Here is a 25,744-nt window from a genome sequence, read left to right as displayed (position 1 = left end):
CATAGGAATTTCATTCACAAATAATATCTGCAAATACTAAAGTATCTATCACTCCAAGACTTAACATGCTACAATATTACATTAAAAAGTTCAAGATTTTATAAGGAAATTTCTGATTGACAAATGTATTTCAAAAATATTTACGTTACTTCACTTTACATGATAAACATTTTTCCCTATCATGTTTATTTTCCCAGGAATAATTTCTCAGGTTAATCTGGAAGTTTTACTCTATGAAAAGTCAAATGTTTTTTATGAGTGATAATGTTATGGTCAGAAATATTTTTAACAGACAACTCACAATATGTATATACTTAGTATATAAAGAGAAAATCAAGAGTTGCCTACAGTTGAATAGTTTTAAGTTGTTATATTCTTTTAGAAAATGAACTCTTTAATGCAATTAATTAAACCTTTTAACCTCATTCAAACATGAAGCAAAAACTTGCCTTAGCAAATAAAAACTACACACTCAACTATATAAACACTACATATCCACCTACATTTTCCAGGTATGAAAAACTACATTTAAAGAGCAATAAATTATTACCTCCTCCTTACTTAACTGCAATGTTGTGAGTAATTCATTCCACTTCATGTTCACAATTAAGAAAGTAAAAACAAAGTTACTATCTAATTTTACATTCAATAAAGATTAGCAAAATGTTTGAGACTAGAATTTAAGCTTTCCATTTTTTAAAAAATCCCACTAATATAAAGAAAAAAGCTACAAAAAGATATGCTCAAGAAAAACATTAACTTCTACTGTAAATTAAAATGAGGTAACTTTCCCATGAAAAGGACATCAAGGGCAAAGTAGAGAGAACTACTTAAAACGAACTTTTAAAAAATTCACTAATGCCAGTCTTGGCCAATGAACTCCTGGGTGTCCGAAATGTGCTATAAACAAACACTTCACTAATGAAAAATATCTTAAGAAATAAAGTGAAAATTTAACATTTATTATAATTGAATTCATTTCTTTAATTACTTTCCAAATTGGCCTACTCTTTCCCCCCCCCCCCCAAATTGGCCTACTCTTAACAGTTGCTCTAAAACACACCATCTTCCCTTCAACACCACAACTGAGAGTTATATGAAAGATAGATTAAGACGCCATGAATCCTTACCGACTTCTCAGGGTCTTGTACACCAGAAGCTGCAACACTGAGGTCTAAATCTTTTTCCCTAAACAAAATTAAAGTTTCACACATTTAAAACAGCAAAAGAAATACTACCAAAACAATTACTTAACTAAACTCATACCCAAAGTCTAAGTGGTAGACAACCTCTGGAATGATAAGTATTTCCTTTAACTGACATAAAAGCCTTAAATAATTTTCTGACTTGTTGTTGTTATGTGCCGTCGAGTCGCTTGCAACTCATAGCGATCCTATGTACAACAGCCCTAAACTCCGCTCTGTCCTGCGCCAACCGCACTGTCTCCGACACTCCCATCCCAATTACCCCAGTCACTGAATCAATCCACCTCATAGAGGGCCCTCCTCTCCTGCGCTGTCCCTCCACCCTCCCAAGCATCATGTCCCTCTCTAAGGACCGGTCTCTCCTCACAACATGTCCAAAGTATGTGAGACGGAGCCTCAGAATCCTTGCCTCCAAGGAGCCACTCTTTTTTGACTTAGTGCAAAGTAAACCGGAATTCACACATGATTAAATGAGAATACGCATCTCTAAACTAGTGTCTCAGGAGCTCTGGTGGTATAGTGCATTATGTGCTGCGCTGCTAACCCCAAAAAGGTCAGTCACTGGAACCCACCAGCTGTTCTGTGGGAGAAAGATAGAGCAGTCTCCCCTCCTGAAGATTTAGCACCTCAAAACCCCAATGGAGTGTCGCTCTAAGAACTGACTGGACAGCAGTGGGGTTGGGCTTTAAACTACTATCTGAGGTAACTCTGGAGACTAAGTAATTGACATAGAACCAAGTACAGAAATAAAACAGAATATTTAGTTTATGAAGCAACAACAACAAAATAATCCTTCTTTTCAGGGTACATGTATTCTCAACTGACAAGAAAATGGGGGGATAAAAAAATATAAACACTATACTTTCTAATGAGAGTTTTAAAGACTATGTTAAATACACTTAATATCTGCAAGTAGATATTAAGATAAAAGACTAGCCAACAAAGGAGTTGCTCTAAGATAAAGAAAAAAATACAAAATTAAAAAATGATAGGTTAATATCCTCTAGAAACAAGATTTTTACTCCTAATTTTAAACTCTGGTAGCCTAGTCTGTAGGGAGGTGCCCTGCTAACCCAGAAAGTGCCACTGTGAACCCATGGGAAACTGACAAGCAAGCTCCTGTGTGATTTATAACCTCTGAAAACCGGCTAACGAGTCAGCTACGAGTTCAGCTCCGACTCAAGGACAATGAGTTGAGTAAGTTAACTTTAAGCTATGAATACTATTTTACAAAGACTTTTTATAAAAAGAGAGTGCGCTGCAAAAAGAAAAAGATTACACAGAAACTTGCATACAATATACATTTGAGAACTTTCACAGGGTCATTTTAATATATATGTACTTATCATTTCAGATTGTAAAAAGAGAAAATGGTAATCGCTGGTGCAACCACTATGGAAGGCAGTATGATGCTTTCTCAAAAAGTTGCAAATAGAAATACCATCTGACTTAGCAATTCCACTACTGGGAATATACTCTAAAGAAACCATAACTGCTCCCAAGCAGATATATGTACACCCATGTTTATCGCTGCTTTGCTCACAAAAGCAAAGGGTTGGAAACAAGCCAAGTACCCATCAACAAAGAAATGAAAAGAGAAGTTGTGGTATATTCACACAATGGAATACTATGCTGCATTGAAAAACAAGGAACTCATGAACAAAATGGGTGACCCTGGAGGACATTATGCTGAGTGAAATATCTCAGTCACAAAAGGAAAAATACTTCATAGTGCCACTGTTCAAAAGCAGGTCTGACATTGGGGTTGGGGGGAAGCCTAAATAAAAAAAGAGAGGATAAATAATGTATACTGCACTGACACAGATGAGGGAGAGAACTGTTTAAAAGGAATATAGGATTAGGTATTGTTTTCATGACAAGATTACAGAAAAAGAAATGCATGCTAAAGTGGACTGTGGACTTGCGAGGGGACTGTATCACAATGAAAGAATTTTTTTTTCTTTTCAAAGAGAAAAAAGAACTGGGGGGAGAGGTGGGCAGGGAGGAAAATATGCAACAATGAATGAATAGGGGGAAAATTAAATGGAAAGAATATGCTGTAAAAATATGTATGTTGCATTAAACACATACACACACACACACACACAAAATGTTTCAAATAAAATTTCTGTAATAGAAAAAAAAATGTTAATGGCATACTGTAGTGGGTATATCCAAACAAACAAAATCTAAATCCATTGGTACTGAATCAGTTCAGACTCCTAACTCTCCCTTAGGACGGAGCTTAGCTGCCCCAAAGGGTTTCTGCAACTGTAAATCTTTAAGGACAGACTGCATCATCTTTCTCCTGTGGGACAAGGTTCCAACCACCAAGCTTTCAGTTAGCAGCTGAAAGGTTAGTCTACACTTCTACCAGGGCCCAGCTGATTACATTAAATTCTACCTTCAATCAAAAATTAAGGAAAATAGCAAAACAATGCAAAAGGCTCTTTCCCAAATATACGTACAGCCTTATTTGTAATCATGACTAGGGAAATGAACACTAACATATTTGCTTTATAACTCTGGCTATTTTAAAATATAGGGATTGATATATATGATTTACAAATTCAAAATCATATTGGGGAGGCATAGTGGAGGTGTGGAGTTTATGATTCACTATGAGTTTCCTAGCCATAGCTCCATGTTTCTATGCAGATGGGGAGAATATGCAAATGGGGCATGTTAGCCTATCCACAAAAAGGACTGGCTGTCTCTCAGCCAATACACAAGGGGATTGACTGGTCTCACCAATACACAAGGGGATTGGCTAGTCTTGCTATTAAATTGAGCAATCCAGCAGCAGGAGAATGAGACCTTTCCCACACCAGTAAAAACACAGCAAGGGAATGTAGGACACTCTTTAAGAGAGACCTGATATTCTTGTTCCAGCTACACCTAGGACAGCAGCAGCAATGGCCAAATTAGAGACCTGATGTGAGAATATGAGATGGGACTTGGAGACTGCTATACCATTGGAACCAGAGCTCAGAGCCTTAGCCCAAGTTCATTAGGACAACTTAAGGGGTTGGGGAGCCATAATTCACAAGACTGAGAACTTTGTAACACTGGCTAAGACTGAGGTGGTGTGCTTGTGGGGGAAGGGGAGGGAGCCAATATTAGGAGAACTGAGAACTCGGTACTGGCCTAAAGCTGTGGCACTCAAGCCTGAGGTGCCTGCAAGCACATGTGGGAAACTCCTCACTGTAAAATGATACTAATCTGGTTTATAATCTTTTGACTTCCCAAACATTGTTCTGTGTGGTTTATGAGCAATTGTATCGGATTTTCAACCCAGCAAAGCAGTAAGATTGGCGTTGAGATGAGTAGAAAGAGGTATGGGAAAGGGGGAGATATGTCTGACATCATGGGAATTGATTTTGTGTTACTGATACTGTTGATGGGGACATTTCCTCTTTTTACAGGACGACAGCCCTCTTTTACTACATCATAGTCACCACCATGTCATTACTCAAATGCATTCTATAAGAGGTTATTTAAATTCAAAGCATTCTTCTGAAATGCAAACCTTTCATTACCGTCTCTTGTTCCTCTGTTGCTCTGCCATTTGTTGCAATAGTTCTTGTCTGTACTTCTCTTTCCTCTGCTGAATAAGTTCTCTATCTTCACCTCCTAGATAGTAAGAAAAAACACACACTTAACAGTGGAGCAATGAAACAGAAAAACCTTGAGTAAAAAAATTCCAGCTTTGATTACATAAAAGGCTAATTACTGACTATACAGAGGAAAAAAAAGAAAAATCATACACATAATTATCTCTTCAATCAACTTCCAAGCTTATGAACATCTACTGCCTATCAGGCATAAGTTGCATTAATCATTCTTTTCCATCATTAGTCAAAACTTTTCTTAATCACTGGGCCATTCTAAATATTCAAATTTCCATATTCATTTTCCTAATAATCAGATAGTATCTCCACTTTGGAAGCAGGAGTGGCATCCACTTCCTAAACAATATGCCTCCGGAAACCCTATGAACTTTGATAAATGTGGACAATTGCTATAGAAGGGCTTCAGGCCTTTTGTTCAAAGGGTTGCTAAGAGTCATGTTGGACTTGAAGGCAATCAACAACAACATCATCACATACTACAACATACTATACAAGCCCTTATATTTCACATCTGTCTAAAACAAGGATCCCAAAAATAACTACCCTTTTTTTGCCTTAAAAGCCCAAAGTTTCACTACCACAGTATTTCTTCACTTGAGGGAACTCTGGTGACCTTGTGGGTAAGAAGCTGTGCCACTAGCCCAAAGACAGGCAGTTCAAATCCAACAGCTACTTTGTGAAAGAAAGATGGACATGTAATTTTTAATTTGTAGCTTCTGTAGCTTCAGTCAACACTCTTGGTACCAGCAGCCAGGATATTAAAAGACGAATTGCATTGGGAAAATGTGCAGTCAGAGACCTCTCCAAAATACTGAAGAGCAATGATGTAAGTCTAGAGACTAAGGTGAGCTTGATTCAGGCCATGGTCTTTGTAATTACTTGCAATGCATCGGAAAGCTGGACAATGACTAGGGAGGATAGAAGGGGAATTGATGCCTTTGAGCTGTGGTGCTGGAGAAGAGTATTGCATATACCATGTACTGCCAACAGAACAAACAGGTTTGTCCTAGAGAGGGCTCGTCCCAGGTTGTTCCTTGGAGGCAAGGATTCTGAAGCTCTGTCTGACATACTTGGGACATATTACAAGGCAGGACCAGTCCTTGGAGAGGGACATCATGCTTGGGAGGGTAGAGTGACAGCACAAAAGAGGAAGACCCTCAATGAGATGGACTGATTCAGTAACTAGGGTAATGGGGTAAGTGTGTTGGAGACAGGTAAGATTGGCACAGGATAGAGAAGGGTTTAAGGGCTGTTGTACAGCAGGTCACTATGAGTTGAAGGTGACTAGATGGCACAGAACAAAAACAACAAGCCTCTGAAAACCCACTGGAAGGTCAGTTGGTTCTAATTTGATATGGCTATTTTTTTAGTCTTTATTTACTTCATAGTCTTATGGCCATTTACCTTGACAAATCCTATATATATTTCACCTAGGCTGCAAAAATCATCTCCTACCCAGTCTCTTTAACTCCTCCCTCTCCCTGTTCCAATACATCCAACACACTTAAGATTACCTCTTAATGTACTCTATTAATTACTGGACCTCTGATAGCATTGTCTACATTGTATTGTGCTGCTAACCAAAATATAATACTAAATTTAATAATTTTATACCTTGCTCATAAAACTTCAGTAGTTGCCTTAATACTATAGGAAAAAATATAAATCTCTTATTCTAATATCACTTTCATGAATATCCAGTTGAACAAAAATTTCTAATCCAGAGATTACTACTATTGTGTATGTTAATATCCCAAAATAACTTCATATCTTAATATGCATGATCTGGAATGCTGTATAAATCAAAGAATATAAAGAATTTAACAATACAACCAAATTCATTAATGCCTCATGACTGCATGTTTAATTTAGATTGCAGAAGTTGACAAAAATTCTCAACATCTTCATATTTGGCTTTAGTGTGTATATACTGGAGTATCAGCTGTATTAACAGGTCTTTCATGTATGTATATGGATAGCATCCTATCACAGCATTATACTTAAAAGACATATCTAGACATGGCCCTTTTTTTAAATTTAATCTTATTATTCTGTGTGTACCATCAAATCGGATCTGAGTGGTACAGGAGGAGATTGCTCCTCCTTTTCTAGCAAAGCACCTGGTGGATTCGAACCGTGTACCTCTGGAGTTGCAGTGCAGCTTCTTGCCACTAGACATGTCCTTTTTAATGAAGAATGTGACACTTTTCTTCTTCAATATGTCATTTCCAGCATAATGGACCATATAACTGTCTGATTCAAATTGGTCAATACCAGTCCATCTCAGCTCACTAATGCCTGAAAAGTCAATCTTTAAACACTTCATTTTTTTTTTAATTTTGTGTGTGTCTGTACCGTCAAATCAGATCTGACAGGTACAGGAGGAGATGGCCCCTCCTTCTCCAGCAGAGCATCTGGTGGATTCGAACCACTTTTCTCTGGGATTGCAGTGCAGCTTCTTGCCACTAGGCCACCAGAGCTCCCCTAAACACTTCATTTTTTATGACTTCCAATTTTCCTATATTCATACTTCATACATTTCATATTCAAGAGAGTTATTAAATGGATACTTGTAGCTGATTCTTCTCATTTTCAGTTTTGCCCCATCAGTAAATGTAGGTCTTTCATTGGGTGAAAGCTTTACTGGTTCCATGTCATTAAAGGAGACTCTACTTTGAGAAGGCAGCTCTTCCTCCATTGCACTGAGTACCTTCAAATTTGAGGCGTTCATCCCCAGTATGCAAAGAATTCTCTGCTGTTGCTCAGAGTTGTTCAAACGGAACAAGGGGGTAATGTAGAGTTTAAAATCAGGCAAGGTGTGTAGGGTTGTATGCTCTCACTGTACCTTTTCTATGTAAACACTGAGTAATTAATTTGAGAACCTGGACTACGTGAGGAAGAATCTGACATCAGAATGAGCAGAAGCTTCAACAAGCTTTTCTATGCAGATGACAGAAGCTTGTTTGCAGGAGTGAAGAGGATTTGAAGTACCTACTGTAGAAGATTAAAGACCACTGTCTTCAATATGGATTGTATCTCAACATCAAGAAAACAAAAATCTTCACAACTGGACCAATAGGCAATATCACGGTAAATGGAGAAAAGACTGAAGCTGTCAACGATAACATTTGTCATGGATACCAAGTATCAATGGTGACAGCATTCAAGAAATCATAAGACATGCTGTATCGGGGAAAATATGCTGTCAAGGACCGTTTTAAAGTACCCAAGACCAAGGAATGGATGTCAATCTGAAGATTAAGGATCACCTGAGCAAGTCACGGTATTTTCAATTGCTTCCTGTGCATCTGAATGTTGAATAAGGAAAACTAAAGAACCATCAAAGCCTTTGAATCATGGTGCTGGAATAAAATACTGAATATACTGCCAACAGTCAAAAGAATAAATCTGTCGTAGCAGATTAGCGGAAGTGCGAGCAAGGTGCTCTTTCAAGGTAAGGATGGTGAAACTTGTCTTCCTTACTTTGGCATGTTGTCAAGAAGGGTCAGTTCTAGGAAAAAGATTATCATGCTTGGAAAAGTAGAGGGTCAGCAAATGAGAGGAAGATCCTTGAGATGAAGGAATGACACAGTGACTGCAATAATGACCTTGAGCATGTTGGAGAGGGTGAGGGCGGCACAGGACAGGTAAGGCTCTGATCGGTTGCTCATATAGTGACTATGAGTTAGAGCTGACTTAACAGCACCTAACAACAACAGCACAATCAACTGAACATTCTGTACATACCAAAGATCATCCCTGCAAAAGGACTAGAGATATGGCGAGTACTGGCAGATCTGGATCTTTCATTGGGAACATTGTCTCGAGTGCTAAAATACAACAAAATGAAAAATATTATAATCCAACCATTTTTCTGTAAGTAAAATTCAGAGTAAAATGTAGAATTAATGGCCTTTCAGAGTACAATGGACACTATATATTACATATTTTTAAAGTTAAGGTAAAATCATGTCATTTTTAGCATGTCATTCAGTGGGATCCAAATGTATTCAGATTCTATATAAATAACATCTTTTTCTTCAGGCTGCCTCATCAGCTCTACAGCTTTTCAAATACAGTAATTTTTCATAAATTATTTTGATAAATAATTTCATAACAAAATAAATTTTCCTAGCAAAGGAAGGGAAATGAATAAGTAAATCCTAAGAAAAGAGGAGAGAAGGCCAGTTGCTATATACATATTTAGAAGACCCTATCACCAGAAGACTCTTTTCTTGAAAGCTAAGAGCTGGGGATGGGGGGAATCCTTCAAAGAAAACTCAATTGAGCCCCAAAAGAAAATTTTCTTACCTGAGATCTGCTTATTTATTACTTTTCCTCAAACAAAAGAGAAATATTCCCTGATATGTGGCAATACTATCTTTCTCAACTTTACATTACAGAATCTAAAGCACTAATATTTTTGTGTTAATAAGAAAATGGGAAAAAAATTACTAAAAAGTATAAATAAAAAGAACAGAAATATAAAATATTAATATCGCTTCTACGCAACATGATAGAAATTCCTCATAGGAGTATGAATTTTGTGCATAGGCAAAAAGTTATGGAAAGAAAAAATATTTTTAAAAGGAAAATTCACACTACAGAAACATTTTCAATTATTTCCAGTCAAAAGTATATTACTGTCATAACTCCAAGGTATCTAAAATTAATCTTTAGTCCATTAAAAATATACTTATTTCTCAAAAAAAAATTTAAAAAAGAAAATAAATAAATTAATTAAATAAAAAATATACTTATTTCTCTTTTCATTTGCTTACATTTATATACTTATAATGACAAGGGCTTATTCAGAAAATCCTACTATGCTTATGAACCAAAACTTGCTCCTTTAACAGATATTTAAAGTACTATAAATTGTCAGTTAACACACCTTTTGGGTTGTGCTTTATTTTCCCCTCCCTTCCTTTCTCACCAATAAGGAAAACTGTTGATATATTCTATTGCACTTTTTCAGTAAGACACTTTCAGGCAGTTTCCACAGTATAATGTCTGAGGGTAGAATTTTATCACAAACTATACCTGTTATTTCCAGCAGACAAGAATCGTACATTTGACAGTTCTGTGGAATCACCATCATTCTCCACAGGAGGCACATTCCCTCGTCTGTTTCCATATATCCTTAAAAACACATTAGCTTATAGAACATGCTACGTGTACTGAGGACCATCTTTTGTGTTTGTATATTTGATATTGGAAATATTAAAGGAAACCCAAAAAAGTATTACAATGAAGTCTTGCTGTAAAAAGATTTCAAATTTGAGTAGGATTTGATTAATATATAATCAAAGGATAAACATTAAAAATTTAGACTGTTGTCTTTAAAATAAAGAACTTGTTAAAATAACTTCACCACAACATTTAGAAATCTATAATTTCAAAGCTATATATGTACTAAAACATTCTTTTTAATTTATATAAAGCCTACTGACCGAGCACCTACTGTATACCAGCACTACTCTAGGCGCTGGGTGTTCAGTACTAATGCACAGAAAACATGATGCTGGCCTTCATCAATATTACAGCCAGATTTCCAATGAGATCATTTTGAAATAAAAATTCATGGATCTTGGAAATTATTGTTTGGCTTAAAAATGTAGCAGCAATCTTAACATTAAATTTAAGACATATATAGAAACCACAACATTTATAACTGTAAATCACATGAAAGAAAAGAAGTAGAAGCAAAAGATTCACGAAAACCATTATAAACAAACAGGCAGATGCAAGGGTTAAAAATAAAAGTATTAGTTCACTTTACTCAAGGAAAACAAAGGTTAGAATTGTTTTGGTTTTCTTCTTTAAAATTATTTCTGAAAATAATAATAAAAATAAAAACTGTGTTCTATTAACTAAAGTTGGTTAAGATTTGGGGCTTTTTTCCATTTGGCAAACACTGATTTCTTGAGCTTAATCTGTCATATAACAGAAATCAACACAACTTTTTATACCTACCAGTATCCATGTAAATCAACACTTCATAAATCTTAGTTATCTATGGAGCTGATTATAAACCTTGTTGTCTTTTCTGAGACAACAATGAGAAAGGAATATGATTGCTGAAGTATCAGTCAATATTTTAATTAATTTTACTGTCATAGTAAGGAAAAGAGTCATTTTAGAAGAGCATTTTATTAGGGTCCACGATCAGCAACTCAAACTGTTGACTTGTTTCCATCAGATAGAACACTGTTAAGATCCTCTGTTGAGAAAAAAAGGTTCTCTGAAATTTTAGCCTTAATTTATGACTTGGCTTAAACGGCTTCTTTCTTTCATCTCCATCCATACACCCAAACTCCCCATGAGCCAATAAAAAAAAGAATTAATATTGTATTTCCATTTCTCAAAATGCAGCTGGTTTTACAACTGAATGTGTAGTATTCAAATCTCTCATTCGTATTAATCAATGTAATTTTCTATTTCTATCCCTTAAAGATGTGATCAATATAAACTCAAATGCAAATCTGCCATTTACAAAGCCTTGCAGATTTTGTGATGTAAGAAATCTATAAATTCACCACAAGATAAACAATCTGATTGAAAAAATGGGCACAGGATATGAACAGACACTTCACCAAAGAAGACATTCAGATGGCCAACAAGCACATGCAGAAATGTTCAAAATCCCTAGCTCTAAGAGAGGTGCAAATTAAAACAACTATGAGGTATCATCTCACCACTGTAGGAATAGCAAAATTTAACAGAACAGCAAACAACAAATGCTGGTGAGGTTGTGGAGAAACTGGAACCCTTATTCACTGTTGGTGGAAGTGTAAAATGGTACAACCACTGTGGAAGGTGGTGTGGTGCTTTCTCAAAAAGTTGCAAATAGAGATACCATTTGACCCAGGAATTCCACTCCTGGGAATATACTTCAAAGAGACCATAACCACCACCCAAGGAGATAAATATATGCACACCTATGTTTATCGCGGCTTTGTTCACAATAGCAAGGAGTTGGAAAAAAAACTAAGTGCCCATCAACAAATGAGAAGCTGTGGTATATTCCACACAATGGAATATTATGGGCATTGAAAAACAAGGAACTCATGCAATATTATTCAAAATGGGTGACCCTGGAGGGCATTATGCTGAGTGGAATATCTCAGTCACAAAAGGACAAATACTACCTAATGCCACTATTGTAAAACAGGACTGACATCGGGATTGGGGGGAGACTGAGAAAGATGGGATAAATTATGTATGCTTTATTGAAACAGATGAGGGAGAAAACTGTCTAAAAGGGATACATAATTAAGTATTATTGTCATGACAGAAGTCCAGAAAGAAGGCTGCATAGTGGAGTGGGCCAGGGGGGATGGATTGTAAAACAATGAAAGAACTTTTACTTTTCAAAGAGAAGAGTGTACTGGAGAAGGAGGGGGGAGGGCAGGGAGAAAAGTGCAATAGTGAATAAATGGAAATAAAAAGTTTCTGTAAATTTTCATTACAATTAATAAAAATTTTTTTTTAAAAAAGAAAAAATTCCAAAAAAGTCTATAAATTAAAATGTTATAGTAAGTTGTATTATGTTATACTATTTATGTACGATAGGGTCAAACCAACTCTTATCTGACCCTCCAGAGGATTTTCTGAGGCTAATAATCGCATGAGAAGAGACTGCCCATTTTACTCCTGCAGAGCAGTTGGGGATTTAAACCACGTGCCTTGGGAATAAAAACATACATGTGCAGGGAAAAGTTAATAACTGTCTGAGACTGCCTATCTTCAGAAAACTGCAGCTTTCTTGGTTGGTTAGCCCTTGAGAACTTAAATCTGGGAAAGGAAGCCCCTATCACTGCTACAACTGGCAAGGGTGGCTCCCTCTAACTCAACTAATGGTGGAAGCACTGTGGTTCTGGCTGGACCCCTGCTTCCTTTTCAAGAAGCAAACATTCTGCTATATTTTTAGCAGGTAACAAGTAACTTATCCACTCACTGCTGTAAAGAGTTGGTTCCCACAAGAATGAAACACAATGTATAGGAATGATTATGTAAATACACGAAGTATATGTTCAAAACATGATATATATGAAAGATTATATGGAAACCAATAAAAAATTTTACAAAAAAAAAAAGAGTTGGTTCTCAGGCACAGTGATCTTCCATCTAGTTTCTGAGGATGTGAAACAAAATGGAAGAGACTGTCCTTCACTTGTGCAGCCCTTGAGTTAAAATCACCACTCATTATGGACTAGCCACCAGAGCTTCTCTGAGGAATGTGAATCAGCCTCCAATAAAAACCCTAAGAATCAAGTCTCTAAGGAAAACACCGTACAGGACATTTCATCAGGTTGTCACAGTTCTAGAGGAATTAAACACATCCTGTGCAATTCCAACGGGAAAGGGCCTTAGAAGTTAGCGCTTGGTTCCCTTTCTACTTTGCCTCAAGTGCAACTTTCTTTTGCAGCAATAAAAAATAACAGTGAATATAATTACATGCTATCTCTGGTGGTGTAGTGTATAGACAGGAGCACAGCTAACCCAAAGGTGGCACCTCTCTGGTGGTTCGAATCCACCAGAATGCATAACCTCCTCTCATGCTCAGAAACCCATCGGAAGGTCACCTTTGAGTTGGTTCTGATTGAGTGGCAGTGAGTGAGTGTGAGTCCTTTACACTAAATCATCAAAGGAGCAGTGGTCTGGGGAACTCAAGACACCTCCGACAAACTAAACTCTTGATGTGGCTAAACATCAACAACTTAAATCAAAGTTTTAAAAATACAGATAAATCTAAAGTCACACCAGAACTAAAGATTTCAACTCAAGTCACTGCCTGCCATCAAGTCAGGAACGACTCATAGCTGAGTCGACAGTGAGTTTTCACAAGCTGTAAATCTCATGGGAGGAGAATGTCTATATAAAATATACTCTAAAACTTACACAATAATTTGCTGTTTCCTGTATTTTCAGCTGAGTATGTGAAGTTGTCATTCTAATCCACAATTCTTATACAGAAATACCCAAAATAGCTAATATTTTTATATATTTTAGGTGTGCTAAAAAATCTTTTATAGGCTCTTCATTATATATAAAACTCTGTATAATGCAAGAACTATAAAATGACAAAGTTCATTTTTCAAAGTTCATTCAAACTTAAATAGGTTTTAAAAATTATTTTCTTTAGCTACAAGGTCAAATCTTTGCTGAAGTCTATAGTAAAAACATACGTTAAAAGGCCATATGAAAAGTGGTTGAACTCTTTCTTCACTTAAGAAATAAAAAAAATCATTAATGAAATTATAAAAGTCCTTTCTGTCACTGATAATCTCAACAAAATGAAAACTAAGAACTTTCATATTAAACTTTACTAAATGATTGATAGACAAGATTGGTATGTTAAATCAAGGAAAAATTCCTATTTAAGTACAGAGATTCTACTAATAGAAGACAAAAACCTAGAAATGAAGCTACAAAGTTGTCAAGTCAAATAATACAAAGTTAGATACACTTTTTTTCTTTTTTAAAAAAAAATCTCTGTAACTATGACAAGACTTCATTTACCAAATTTCTTTAATATTTTTGGTAAGTTTATCATTTAATCACTTTCAGAGGTAACTGATTATAAAAATATCTCAGTTCCAAAACAACTCATCTCATCTCACCCCAATAACAATCGTAAAATTTAACAAAACAGCAAACAACAAATGCTGGCGAGGTTACGGAGAAACTGGAAGTTGATGCAAACACTCTGGAAGGCAGTATGGCACTTTCTCAAAAAGTTGAAAATAGAAATACCATTTGACCCAGCAATTCCACTACTAGGAATATATCCTAAAGAAACTAGAACTGCCACCCAAGCAGATATATGCACACCCATGTTTATGGATGCTTTGTTCACAATAGCAAAGAGTTGAAAATAACCCAAGTGCCCATCAACAAACAAATGAATAGAGAAGCTCTGGTATATTCACACAACGGAATGCTATGCTGCATTAAAAAACAATGAACTCATTAAATATTACACAAAAAGGGTGACTCTGGAGGACATTATGATGAGTGAAATATCTCAGTCACAAAAGGACAAATACTGCATGGTGCCACTGTTGTAAAATGGGACTGACAAAACAAAGAGAGGCTAAATAATGTATACTGTATTGAAACAGATGAGGAAGAAAACTATTTAGAAGGAATATATGATTAGGTATTATTGTCATGACAAGAGTCCAGAATGAAAGCTGCACAGTGGAGTGGACTGGGGGGCGGGGGATTGTATAAAGAATGAAAGAATATTTACTTTTCAAAGAGAGACGTGAACTGGGGGGGGGGGTTGGTTGGGGGGAACTTTTGCACCATTGATTTTTTTTAACTTTTCTTTTTATTAAAAAAAATCTCAGTTCACTTTATTGAAAATAAAATTCACTTTAGCAGGGGTGTTCTTGAAATTTATTTTAGGAATCTTTACTGAGACAAATGAAGCCCTCTCTGAAAGGCACTCAGAGGCCCTAGGGGAGATTCCCCCACACTGTCTCGTTCTCTCTTGAATCCTCTCAGCACTTAATGGCCAACAGATGAGAACATACAGTACTGGTAAGCTCGCTAAGTATCCATGGGCAACCTAATGCTAATCAAAGTACAAGGAGTTCAATTTATAGCCAGTCTGTCCTGGGAGGTATTGTTCTTATGGCCCAGAAATAATTTATTTAAATATTCTGACTATAAATTAGTAAGGTTCATCTAATATCACAATTCACTAGGTTTTATCAGAAAGAAACAGATCTCATTCAGACACGACAGAATTTTCTTTCTTGGGCCAAAGCATATCAGTTATAACTGAGGGAAAAACACAACTGCAAAATGAAGTTGTCAACTTACTATGAGTTTTGTTATTTTTTTAAATTATTTTAAAAGGGTTATGTTAATGGAAAAGCCTTATTTTTTCTCCTTTATTTCACTGATGATATGGGCCAACACCTCTAGTCAAATGGTCAAAATTCTCAATGTCTAAAGAAATAAGGTTAAACAAATAAAATGATATAGTGGGAAAGGGAAGAAAATGAAAGAAATAAGGTATAGACTAGAGGCTAAGTTTAGTCTATTCTGTTAACATAGTAACAACATGTTTGTTATTAAGTGTTGTCAAGTCGTCTCTGATAGCACATATAAAAATACTTTTTTTTTCTTCAGTTTGCCTCTATTGCTTTATTTGGTGTTTTATACAAGTGACTAAAATAAATAGAGTAACAAAGGCAGCTACATGGCCCCCAAATAGCAAATACCCCAGCTTCCTTGATCTGCTGTCTGGGATGAGCAGCCCCTTTCTCCTCCCAGCGTACCATGAACACCGCCACCCTGCCCAGAGCAGAGCTGGCTGAGGAACAGAAGCAGGAGGTCACATTTCAGGGTTAGAGGAGGGGCCCAGGAGATGGGGATTCTTCATATAAAAGAGTAAATGTCTACATAAAAATATCCCAGAAGGTATAGGAAACTATTTTTTTAATCCTCAAAAAAAGTCTATAAAAAATAATAAAGCTTAAAATAACTAATGGTCCCTTATGCACCCCAAATAAAAATAAAAAGCAGATTTTTTAAAATAATAGGTATTTCAGCTAATTCAAATATGAGGCATTAACTCCTAAATAATAGTAACTTTTTGTTTTCCTTAAGAAACCAGAAAAGCAAGTTACTTCAGAAATAAATTTACAGTGTTTTTGCTATCAGTAACAACACATCAAAAAAATAACATTTGTTATTCCATGTTTTGTTATTCACTGCCATCTAGTTTGTTGTTGGTTTCCACTCACAGCCACCCTCCATATGGTTTAAAGGAGGGGATGCCTGTTTGTTTTTTTCTCTAGAGAAGCTGTGGGTACATTCAAACTGCTGAAAGTATAGGTGGCAACCCAGTATGTAACTATTACAGGACTAGAGCTTCTGCTCAGATTCAGTGCCAGCAAGTAAGAATCAGCTCAGAGCTGACCCTCCAGTGGCTTTTCAGAGGCTAAGAATCACAGGAGAGGAGACTGACTGCCCATCTTTGTCCTGCAGAACCGTTGATGGATCTGAACCATCAGAGAGGCACTCTCCCTGGATTGACATTGCAACTCCCTACACACTATACCACCAAAGCTGCCCAGCCTTAACTAACACAATTCACAGAAAGGAAGAATCCAATTTCTCCGTAGTTAAAAGAAACAATCTAATTCCTAACAAGTAGTTTATGAACCTTGTTTACATATTATGGAAGTTTTCAATTATAAACAAATTGTGCTAATAAGGGTATCCCACTACAGATGTTAAGAACACAGAAATTTAACTATAGGTAGTAATTTTCTCTTATTGTTTTCACATCTTTCCCAATTTTATTTGCTATGATTCAATGACCTGTATCTGTAATATAATTTTTAAAAGGAGAAATAGTCAATATTTAAATGGATCTTCCAAAGATAAATGGAAACTGACTAACTGCTAGAAGAAGAAAAAGTAATAACAAACTGAATAACTCATTTTCTAATAATCCATTTCTCTCCATTTACATTTTATAGATTAAGCATGCACAGGTTTAGAAGAGTATCTTATGCTAAGTAAGCATTCTATGTGGTTAACACAGATGCTAATTTCGGACAGAGTATTATTAAGAATTCATGAAATGACAAAATTAGAAACCAGTAAATATCTAAAATTAAATAGATATGCTAACTACATTAATCACAAAGAAACTACAGAAGCCACATTTACGGGGCAAAAAAATTCTTTAACTGATTAACATTAGTTAAAGTAAAACAGTTAACATATTAACTTCTACAACACAAGTTAATAAATAATAAATACCAAGGCAATTGTGTTTTTAAAAAGTTGATAAACTTCAAAGATACAGTAAATACATCCAACTTTAGAAAGCCTCTAAAATATCTTATTTAAAATGGTAAAAAAAAATGATGATATACATACATACACAGCATACACAGAGTACAACTGCTAAGCACCTTTTTAACATTAAGAAACATTTCTATTGATTTCAAGATAATGAGATTAAGAAAATAACGCTGCTCATCATTCTCAGATTTCAGTTTTCCCATGATTAGTAGGGAAAATGTTAATTATTATAGTACATGAAAATGTTTCCATGGCTCTTAGAAACTGAGAATCAAAGATATAAAAATAAAGAATTATTATAAGCTCCAACTAGAATTTACCAAACATTGATTTTTAAGGGGGAAAATAATGGAGAGAAAAAAGCTTCAAAACCTAAAGGAATGAAGGAAATGTAATCAATTATAGTTATTTTTTAGCAAGAACGTCTTGTTAGGACTTCAGGCTATTAAGAATAAGAATTACCTAGCTTTAAGTCTCAAAAATTTGACCAACAAGTTTTCATCCCCCAATACACATTACTTATTAAACATAAATTCTCACAGGGTCTATATGAGATCTTCTGTTTCTTTGTTAAAAGTAAAGAACTTCGTTTCAAATCCACCAGATGCTCTGCCGGGAAAGGAGGGACAATCTCCTCCTGTACCAGTCAGATCTGATTTGACGGTAGACTCACACAAAAATAAAAAATTAAAAAATAAAAAATAAAGAACTTACAAGCGTGAAATCTAGAAATTAAATTTTAACCTTAACTGCCACAGAAACAAATGCAAAAATATGTAAGAATGTATGAATTAACAAAGTGGAAGTAACACATAATAATGACTTAACATTTTGAAGAAATACTTTCAATACTTGAAAAGTCTAATAAGAATTATTTTCACTCATCCTCATGTTTACAAGTTCGTCTTGGAAAGGGGGAAACCACACTGCTCCTTTGAGGTAAGGATGCTGAAGCTCCATCTGACATACTTCGGGCATTTTGCAAGAAGGGACCAGTCCTTGGACAGGAACGTCATGCTTGGGAGGGTGAAAGGATAGTTCAACAGAGGAAGACCCTCGAAGAGATGGACTGACTCCGTGACTGGGGTAACGGGGGTAGGTGTGTTAGAGACAATAAGGTTGGCTCAGGATAGAGCAGAGTTCAGAGCTGTTGTACACAGGGTTGCTATGAGTCGCAAGCGACTCAACGGCATATAACAACTTGGAGAAGTTTAGACAGCAAGACCTATCATTTCACTTAATAGAGGATAAATAAGAAAACTAGTTAGTTTGCAAATAAGAATGAAATTAATTTGCTCATATATAAAATCATCACAAGCTATAAGTATAAAAAGGTTTTAAAAGATATATAGAGAGAGTTGTGAAACCGTCTTTTCTGTACTATCTTTACAAGGTGGTAATAGGTCTTCTATGGGTACGTACTAAGAGTTTATTTATTCTGATCTCTTCTTACCTCAAGGATCTTTTGAAGTATACACTGCAACATGAATTAGACTATCAACCTGAATCAATACTAGCTTTATTTAAATTCTCAGTGATGTCTTACTGTTTTGGGATTTTTGTATTGCCTTAATTCAGTGCAAAGGTTGAGACGTGAACATCTCTTTAATGTTCCTTTCTATAGGAAGTTTGTTTCTCATTTACATAAAGTGTAGCCTTTCAGTACCTTTCAGAGTACCATCTTAGGTGTGCTCCCTCACCCACTCCTCAGTGACATGTATAATCGCACATCTTAAAGTTGACTACAACTCAGAAGTAATCAAACATGGTAAATCAACTGGAACTGCCTATCTCCAATATAATTACAAAAAGTAACAGCAGCAACATTAAACAAAGAAAGAAAATGAAAATGAAGAAAATACCTGTCATTTGCATATACTCTCAAAGGTCTTCTATCAAAATCACTCTCATATCTAAACTTCTCGTCCATTTCTTCACTTACTTCAGGATCATGCTCTGGTCTATAATATTGTCTATCAAAAATATTTTCTTCATTAAACCTGCGAAATCTTCTATCTGGAAAGTCAACCTTGTTGACAAACCGCGGATGTTTTTTATTGAAAACGCCCACGTCTTCATTAGTTTTTTTAATAAGTCTCCTATTTTTTAATTCAATTTCCTCATCAAGTTGTCGATAGGCGTCCTCCTCGAGTCGTCTTTGGTTTAGAAGCTCTTCATATGCCTCTGAAGGACTTAAGATATCTCTCCTAGGACCTTCTGGATTTTTGTGAGATGCTGATATTTGTGAAGATAAATCAGGCTTAACTTCATAGGTAGATTTTTTATTTCTTTCACCCTTAGGCTGTTTAGTTGAAAAAGAAAAAGAGGAAAACAAAATGTAATACCACTTTAAAAAAATAAAAAGATAATGATACCCTCAAACTTGATCATGCTTATGTAAAACCTATACTTGGACCAGGAGGCAGTCGTCAGAACTGAGCAGGGAAACACTGCATGAGTTCAAAATTGGGTGTATGCCAGGGATGTGTTCTATCTCCATATCTTTTCAATCTATATGCAGAATAGATTATCTGGGAGGCTGGGCTCTATGAGAAGAAATGTGGCCTCAGAATTGGAGAAAGACTTATCAACAATCTGTGCTATGCAGCTGGCACAACCCTGTTTCCTAAAACTGAGGAGGACATGAAGCACTTGCTGCAGAAGGTCAAGGATTGCAGCCTTCAATATGGATTGAGGCTCAATATCAAGAAATCAAAGATTCTCACCACTGAGCCAATTGGCAGTATCATTACAGATGGTGAAGAGATTCAGATTGTAAACAGCTTTAGTTTGCTTGGTTCCACAATCACCACTCTTGGCACCAGCAGCCAATTAAAAGATGTATTGCATTGGGAAAGTCTGCTGTCAGAGACCTCTCCAAAGTACTGAAGAGCAATGATGTCAGTCTGGAGACAAAGGTGCACCTGATACAGGTCATGATCTTTGCAATCACTTGCTGACATCAGAAAGGTAGACAATGACTAGGGATGACAGAAGGAGAATTGATGCCTTTGCTGTGGAGTTGGAGATGAGTATTGATTATATATGATATACCATAGACTGCTAAGAGAATAAATAGGTTCATCCTGGAGAGGGTTACACCAGGCTGCTCCTTGGAGGGAAGGATTCTGAGGCTTCGTCTCACATACTTTGGACATGTTGCAAGGAAGGACCAGCCCTTGGAGAGGGACATCATGCTTGAGAGGGGAGAGGGACAGCACAGGAGAGGAAGACCCTGGATGAAATAGATTGATTCAGTGACTGCAATAATAAGGTTGGTACATGATAGAGCAGGGTTTAGGGCTGTTGTACAGAGGGTCACTATGAGTCACAGACAACTCAATGGCACATAACTACAACAATCCTAAAATGATGCTTAGTTTATTTATCATCCCCACTCAGGTACTTAATTATCCATTTTAAAAAAATTATCATCAGAAAAAAACTTCAGTGAAAAGTTCACTCTTCAATAAAACAACAAACATCAAACAGGCAAAGTGTAGTAATACCAAGTAGTTATAAAAAGATGTATAGTGGACTGGACTTGGGGGAAGGGACTGTATAACAATGAAAGAATTTTAATTTTTCTTTTACTTTTCAAAGAGAAGAACAAACTGGTGAAGGAGGGGTGGGCAGGGAGAAAAGTGTAACAATGAATGAATGAAAATCCAAAGTCTCTCTAAATTTTAATTAAAATTAATAATAAAAATATATAAAGAAAAAAAAGATAAACTACATGCAAATACCTATCCCAGGAAATATTAGGTGTACTGTGGTAGCTGAATATTACACTTTGTGGTGTTTAGATTTTATTGTTCAAAATGGCTTCCCTAGCCATTTTCTGACTTTGACATGTGTATGGGTATGTGTGTGTGTGTGTGTGTGTGTGTGTGTGTGTGTGTATTAGTCTATTCACAAAGGAATTTGCTAGTCTTGCCATGAAATTGAACAGATCCAGCAGAATGAGAGAATCTTCCCCACCAGCAAAGTAGTAGCCACAGGAAACCAGACATTCAGTAACAGATGGAACAGTCTATGCCACAGAACAAGAGTCAAGAGCCTTTGTCCAAGTTTGCTGGAGGACGAAGGGGAAGGTGGGGAGAGCCATAATTGGCAGGAGGGAGAGCTTTGTAACAATGGGCTAAAGCTGCAAGACTCAAGGCTGAAGTGCCTGCGAGCACATTTTGGAAGCTGCCCTAATTGTATTCTGTAACTAACCTGAATTACAGCCTTTTGATTTCCCCAATACGATTCTCTGTGGTCTATGAGCTATCGCATCAGATTCTGGATCCAGTAAAGCAGTAAGAAGAGTGTTGGGATGAATGGAAAGGGGTGCAGGAGCATGGGGAACATGTCTGACCTCATGGGAATTGGTTTTGTGTTACTGATGCTGTTGAGGGGGACAACTGCCCTTTGTGAAGTTGGTAAAGGTCAGATATGGTTATCCCCATGCGGTCCTTGCTCTTTTTACAAACTTAAAAATTATTTCCAATTGAAGTCTTTTATCAACAAAAAAGATACAAAATATAGTAATTTTTTTTTGTCCAAGTGATATTATCAACCAAAAAAACACAAACCCACTGTCCCTAAGGCCATTCCAACACATGAGGACCCACCACCAGGTTTCTGAGACCTCCTCCTATTTCTCCCCAAGAATAGCTGCTGGATTCAAACCAGCACAACATTTAACACACAAGGCCCCCATAGTTCCTGCCTAAGAAAAACATATCCCCATAAAGTTACATTTTAAAAGTAATTTCTTAAATATTAGAAAAACTATTTCCAAAATTATTTAAATGTCTTGTGCTTCAATGAATTTAGCTTAACTTCCTTGTATTTATATAAAACTCAAAAATACATAAAAAAGTTTTTAAAGTCAGTACAAGACAGTAAATGCATAGTGTAAAAACTTTCACATTTAAAAACAAACCTACCTCAGTTCTCTCTTCTACCTGTCTGAACTTTTCACTGGATTCTTCTTTACCCCTGAGAAATTGATTGTATTCTTTGTTACGTTCAAGTTTCAATCTTTCCTTGAAAAAGAAAATAAAAGGCAATGTAACCTTTAACTGAAGGAAAAAGAATCTTGCCGTCAAATTAGAACTGCAAATTAGACTCACATCTTACCCAGTATATCATGCTTTACTACAAACAAAAGGAGTCATTCATTACAAAGTATGGGAAAGCAAGAAGAGGTTTGAGACTACCAATGCAGACACAGGTCCTTTCTTGCCATAGCAAAAGACATTACTACTCACTCTGGTCATTATTAACTCCTCCTCTAGGAGGAGGGGGTTAATTCAGTTGAGAAGCATCTCCACAGCTCAGATGACATTTTCCAAGAAGCTATACCTCATAAATCCATGGATTCTGAATTTAGACTGTCTACGAGAGACTGGGCTCTATGAGGTGAAGTGTGGTATCAGGACTAATCTGCGTTATGCAGATGACACAACCCTGCTTGCTGAAACTGAGGAGGACCTCATGCACTTGCTGCGAAGGGTCAAGGACTGCAGCCTTCAGTATGGACTGAGGCTCAATGTCAAGAAGACAAAGATTCTCACCACTGGACCAATTGGCAGCATCAGGACGGATGGCAAAGAGACTGAGATTGTTCACAGCTTCAGTTTGCTCGGTTCCATGGTCAACAGTCTTGGCACCAGCAGCCAGGAAATCAAAAACCGTATTGCAATGGGAAAGTCTGCTGTTAGGGACCTCTCTAAAGTACTCAAGAGCAACGGCGTCTCTCTGGAGACTAAGGTGTGCCTGATACAGGCCATGGTCTTTGCAATCACTTGTTATGCATCAGAGAGTTGGACAATGACTAGGGAGGATAGAAGGAGAATTGAAAGGTGCACCTGATACAGGCCATGGTCTTTGCAATCACTTGTTATGCATCAGAGAGTTGGACAATGACTAGGGAGGATAGAAGGAGAATTGATGTCTTTGAGCTGTGGTGCTGGAAAAGAGTATTGAATGTACCATGGACTGCCAAGAAAACAAACAGATTCATTCTGGAGAGGGCTAAACCAGGCTACTCCTTGGAGGCAAGGATTCTGGGGCTTCGTCTGACATACTTTGGACATGTGGTAAGGAGAGACAGGTCTTTGGAGAGGGACATCATGCTTGGTAGGGTAGAGGGACACCGCAGAAGGGGAAGACCCTCTATGAGGTGGATTGATTCAGTGACTGGGGTAATCGGGATGGGTGTGTCAGAGGCCATGCGATTGGCACAGGATAGAGCAGGGTTTAGGGCTGTTGTACATAGGGTCGCTATGAGTCGCAAACGACTCGACAGCACATAACAACAACAAACAACAATTGTTAATAATCCTAGACAAACCAGGTCTGTCCTGCACACAATATTCCACAGAGACGTATCCCTCAGTGGTCTAAGCCTGTAGTTAACGCTGCTAACTTAAAGGCAGCCCCTCTCTGATGGTTCTATTCTACCAGCCCCTCCAAGGGAGAAAGATGGTTCACCTCCTCCTGTGCAATTTACTGTCTCCAAAAACTTGCTGGAAAATAATTTCTGACTCACTGGCAATGAGTGAGTGAGATTAGTAAATGGAGCTAATACATTTGCCAAGAGGCCTCTCATGAGATGATTACAAGGAGATTTAACCCTATGACTCTACTTCTTCTCAGGAGCATACGTTAAATAGAATAAATTATAGGCCTGTTGTTAACCACTACAATGTCAATGTTAAATAAAGCTCATAATATTCTTTTAAAAACTGATTAACTGTCCATTTTGCCTCATATAGCATTTCATGATCTCTGACCTATCTTGCAGCTAGGTCTCTGTGAGAGGTATATGGTAGAGTGCCAGAAACACACAGTGTGGGGCCTTCACGTCCATAAAAGTCCAGTGTGCTCTCACATCAACTCACCTCAGTTAGAACTGTGGCACAGTATAAACTTTCTAGCTCAGAAACCAAAGTGAGGAAAAAAAATTAATTCTGACTATCTAATTAAGTAGAGCAGAACATAGCAAAAGAATCAACATATTAAAGAATTATGCTTAACATATGAAATGGCTACAAATGTTCAATTTCTCAAAAAGCAAAAGTAGAGACTCTAGAATTTTTAAAAATAAATATATTCAAAGTATGAGGGAATGATGTTTTCTGTTTATATTTTAATCAGTAAAGTATTTTTATTATTTTGATGTTTAAAAAAATCTGTTACCCATAAAAACCACTCCTATCCACCTACCTTGGCAGATAACCTTTCACCAATAGGAAGAGAAACTCCCAGAGTAGATGGATCTGTTTCACCCGTAGACAGAAAATTTTTCTGTATATATACATATTAAAAAAAAAGAAATTACCTAATTATCTTCATAAAATATATTTCATAAGTGTATCTTTGCATATTTACAGTATTAGCTTATTATACAGAGCAAAAGAATGGGATGGAGATGAAGAGAGAAACTACTAATCTATGCAGATCAAATCAAAAGTGATTGGGGAAAAAAGCAGGGCTTTGAACCATTTCTTCCCAAGGGAGTCATGGCCTATGAAACAAAGTCCAAATTTGTAATACAAATGAGCTAGAATGGTAACTAGAATGGAAAAAAACTAGAGATCAACAACCTGCTAAAAATTTCACCTCACTCTTATGGAACAAAGGCAGCATGGGGCCTTATAAAGCAACCAAATCTCTTGACCAAAAGAGCTGGAAACAACAGTGACCCTCTCCAAGATGGCAGCCTCCTACATTGCTCTGAATCTGTGTCATTCTCCAAAGTTGTGGCAACAATCCAGTATACCACATTAGGCTCCTAAAAGAGCTCCTTTTGCCTCTCTGAATCTCATTCCAGGGCTTTGATCTGCAATCTTTCAGCTTCTGGTTATGACTCTAAATTTTAATAATCCAGACTGTTGTCATTTTGCTTTACTGGCCATTCCTGACAGGTCTGATTAAATTTGAAGTTCTAGAAAAATTTTCTTCCAATCAACAACTCCATGAAGGGGAGAGCCAGGCCTTAATTTGCATTGGATATATATATTAGATATATACACACACACACACTGATTCAAGATGATCAAACATTTTGGGGGAAAA

At 36.6% G+C, this 25,744-nt stretch overlaps 1 protein-coding gene across 1 annotated transcript in view; it reads right to left on the bottom strand.

Moving 5' to 3' along the window:
- Positions 1-25,744, bottom strand: part of CSPP1 (centrosome and spindle pole associated protein 1) — a 129,176-nt gene that overhangs the window by 84,790 nt on the left and 18,642 nt on the right. Inside the window, exons 5-11 of the mRNA XM_006880442.1 lie at positions 24,893-24,973; positions 22,609-22,707; positions 19,537-19,976; positions 9,881-9,979; positions 8,585-8,667; positions 4,745-4,838; positions 1,131-1,188 (exon numbers count right to left, since the gene is read on the bottom strand). Of these exons, the coding sequence (XP_006880504.1) occupies positions 1,131-1,188; positions 4,745-4,838; positions 8,585-8,667; positions 9,881-9,979; positions 19,537-19,976; positions 22,609-22,707; positions 24,893-24,973 (954 nt within the window). The remainder of the gene's footprint in view (positions 1-1,130; positions 1,189-4,744; positions 4,839-8,584; positions 8,668-9,880; positions 9,980-19,536; positions 19,977-22,608; positions 22,708-24,892; positions 24,974-25,744) is intronic.

This window comes from Elephantulus edwardii, unplaced genomic scaffold, assembly GCF_000299155.1.
Source record: "Elephantulus edwardii isolate Elephantulus edwardi_28Jun2011 unplaced genomic scaffold, EleEdw1.0 scaffold00008, whole genome shotgun sequence".
Lineage (NCBI taxonomy): Eukaryota > Metazoa > Chordata > Mammalia > Macroscelidea > Macroscelididae > Elephantulus > Elephantulus edwardii.
Note: the sequence above shows the minus strand (reverse complement) of the source record. Positions and strands in the feature narration are given on the sequence as shown.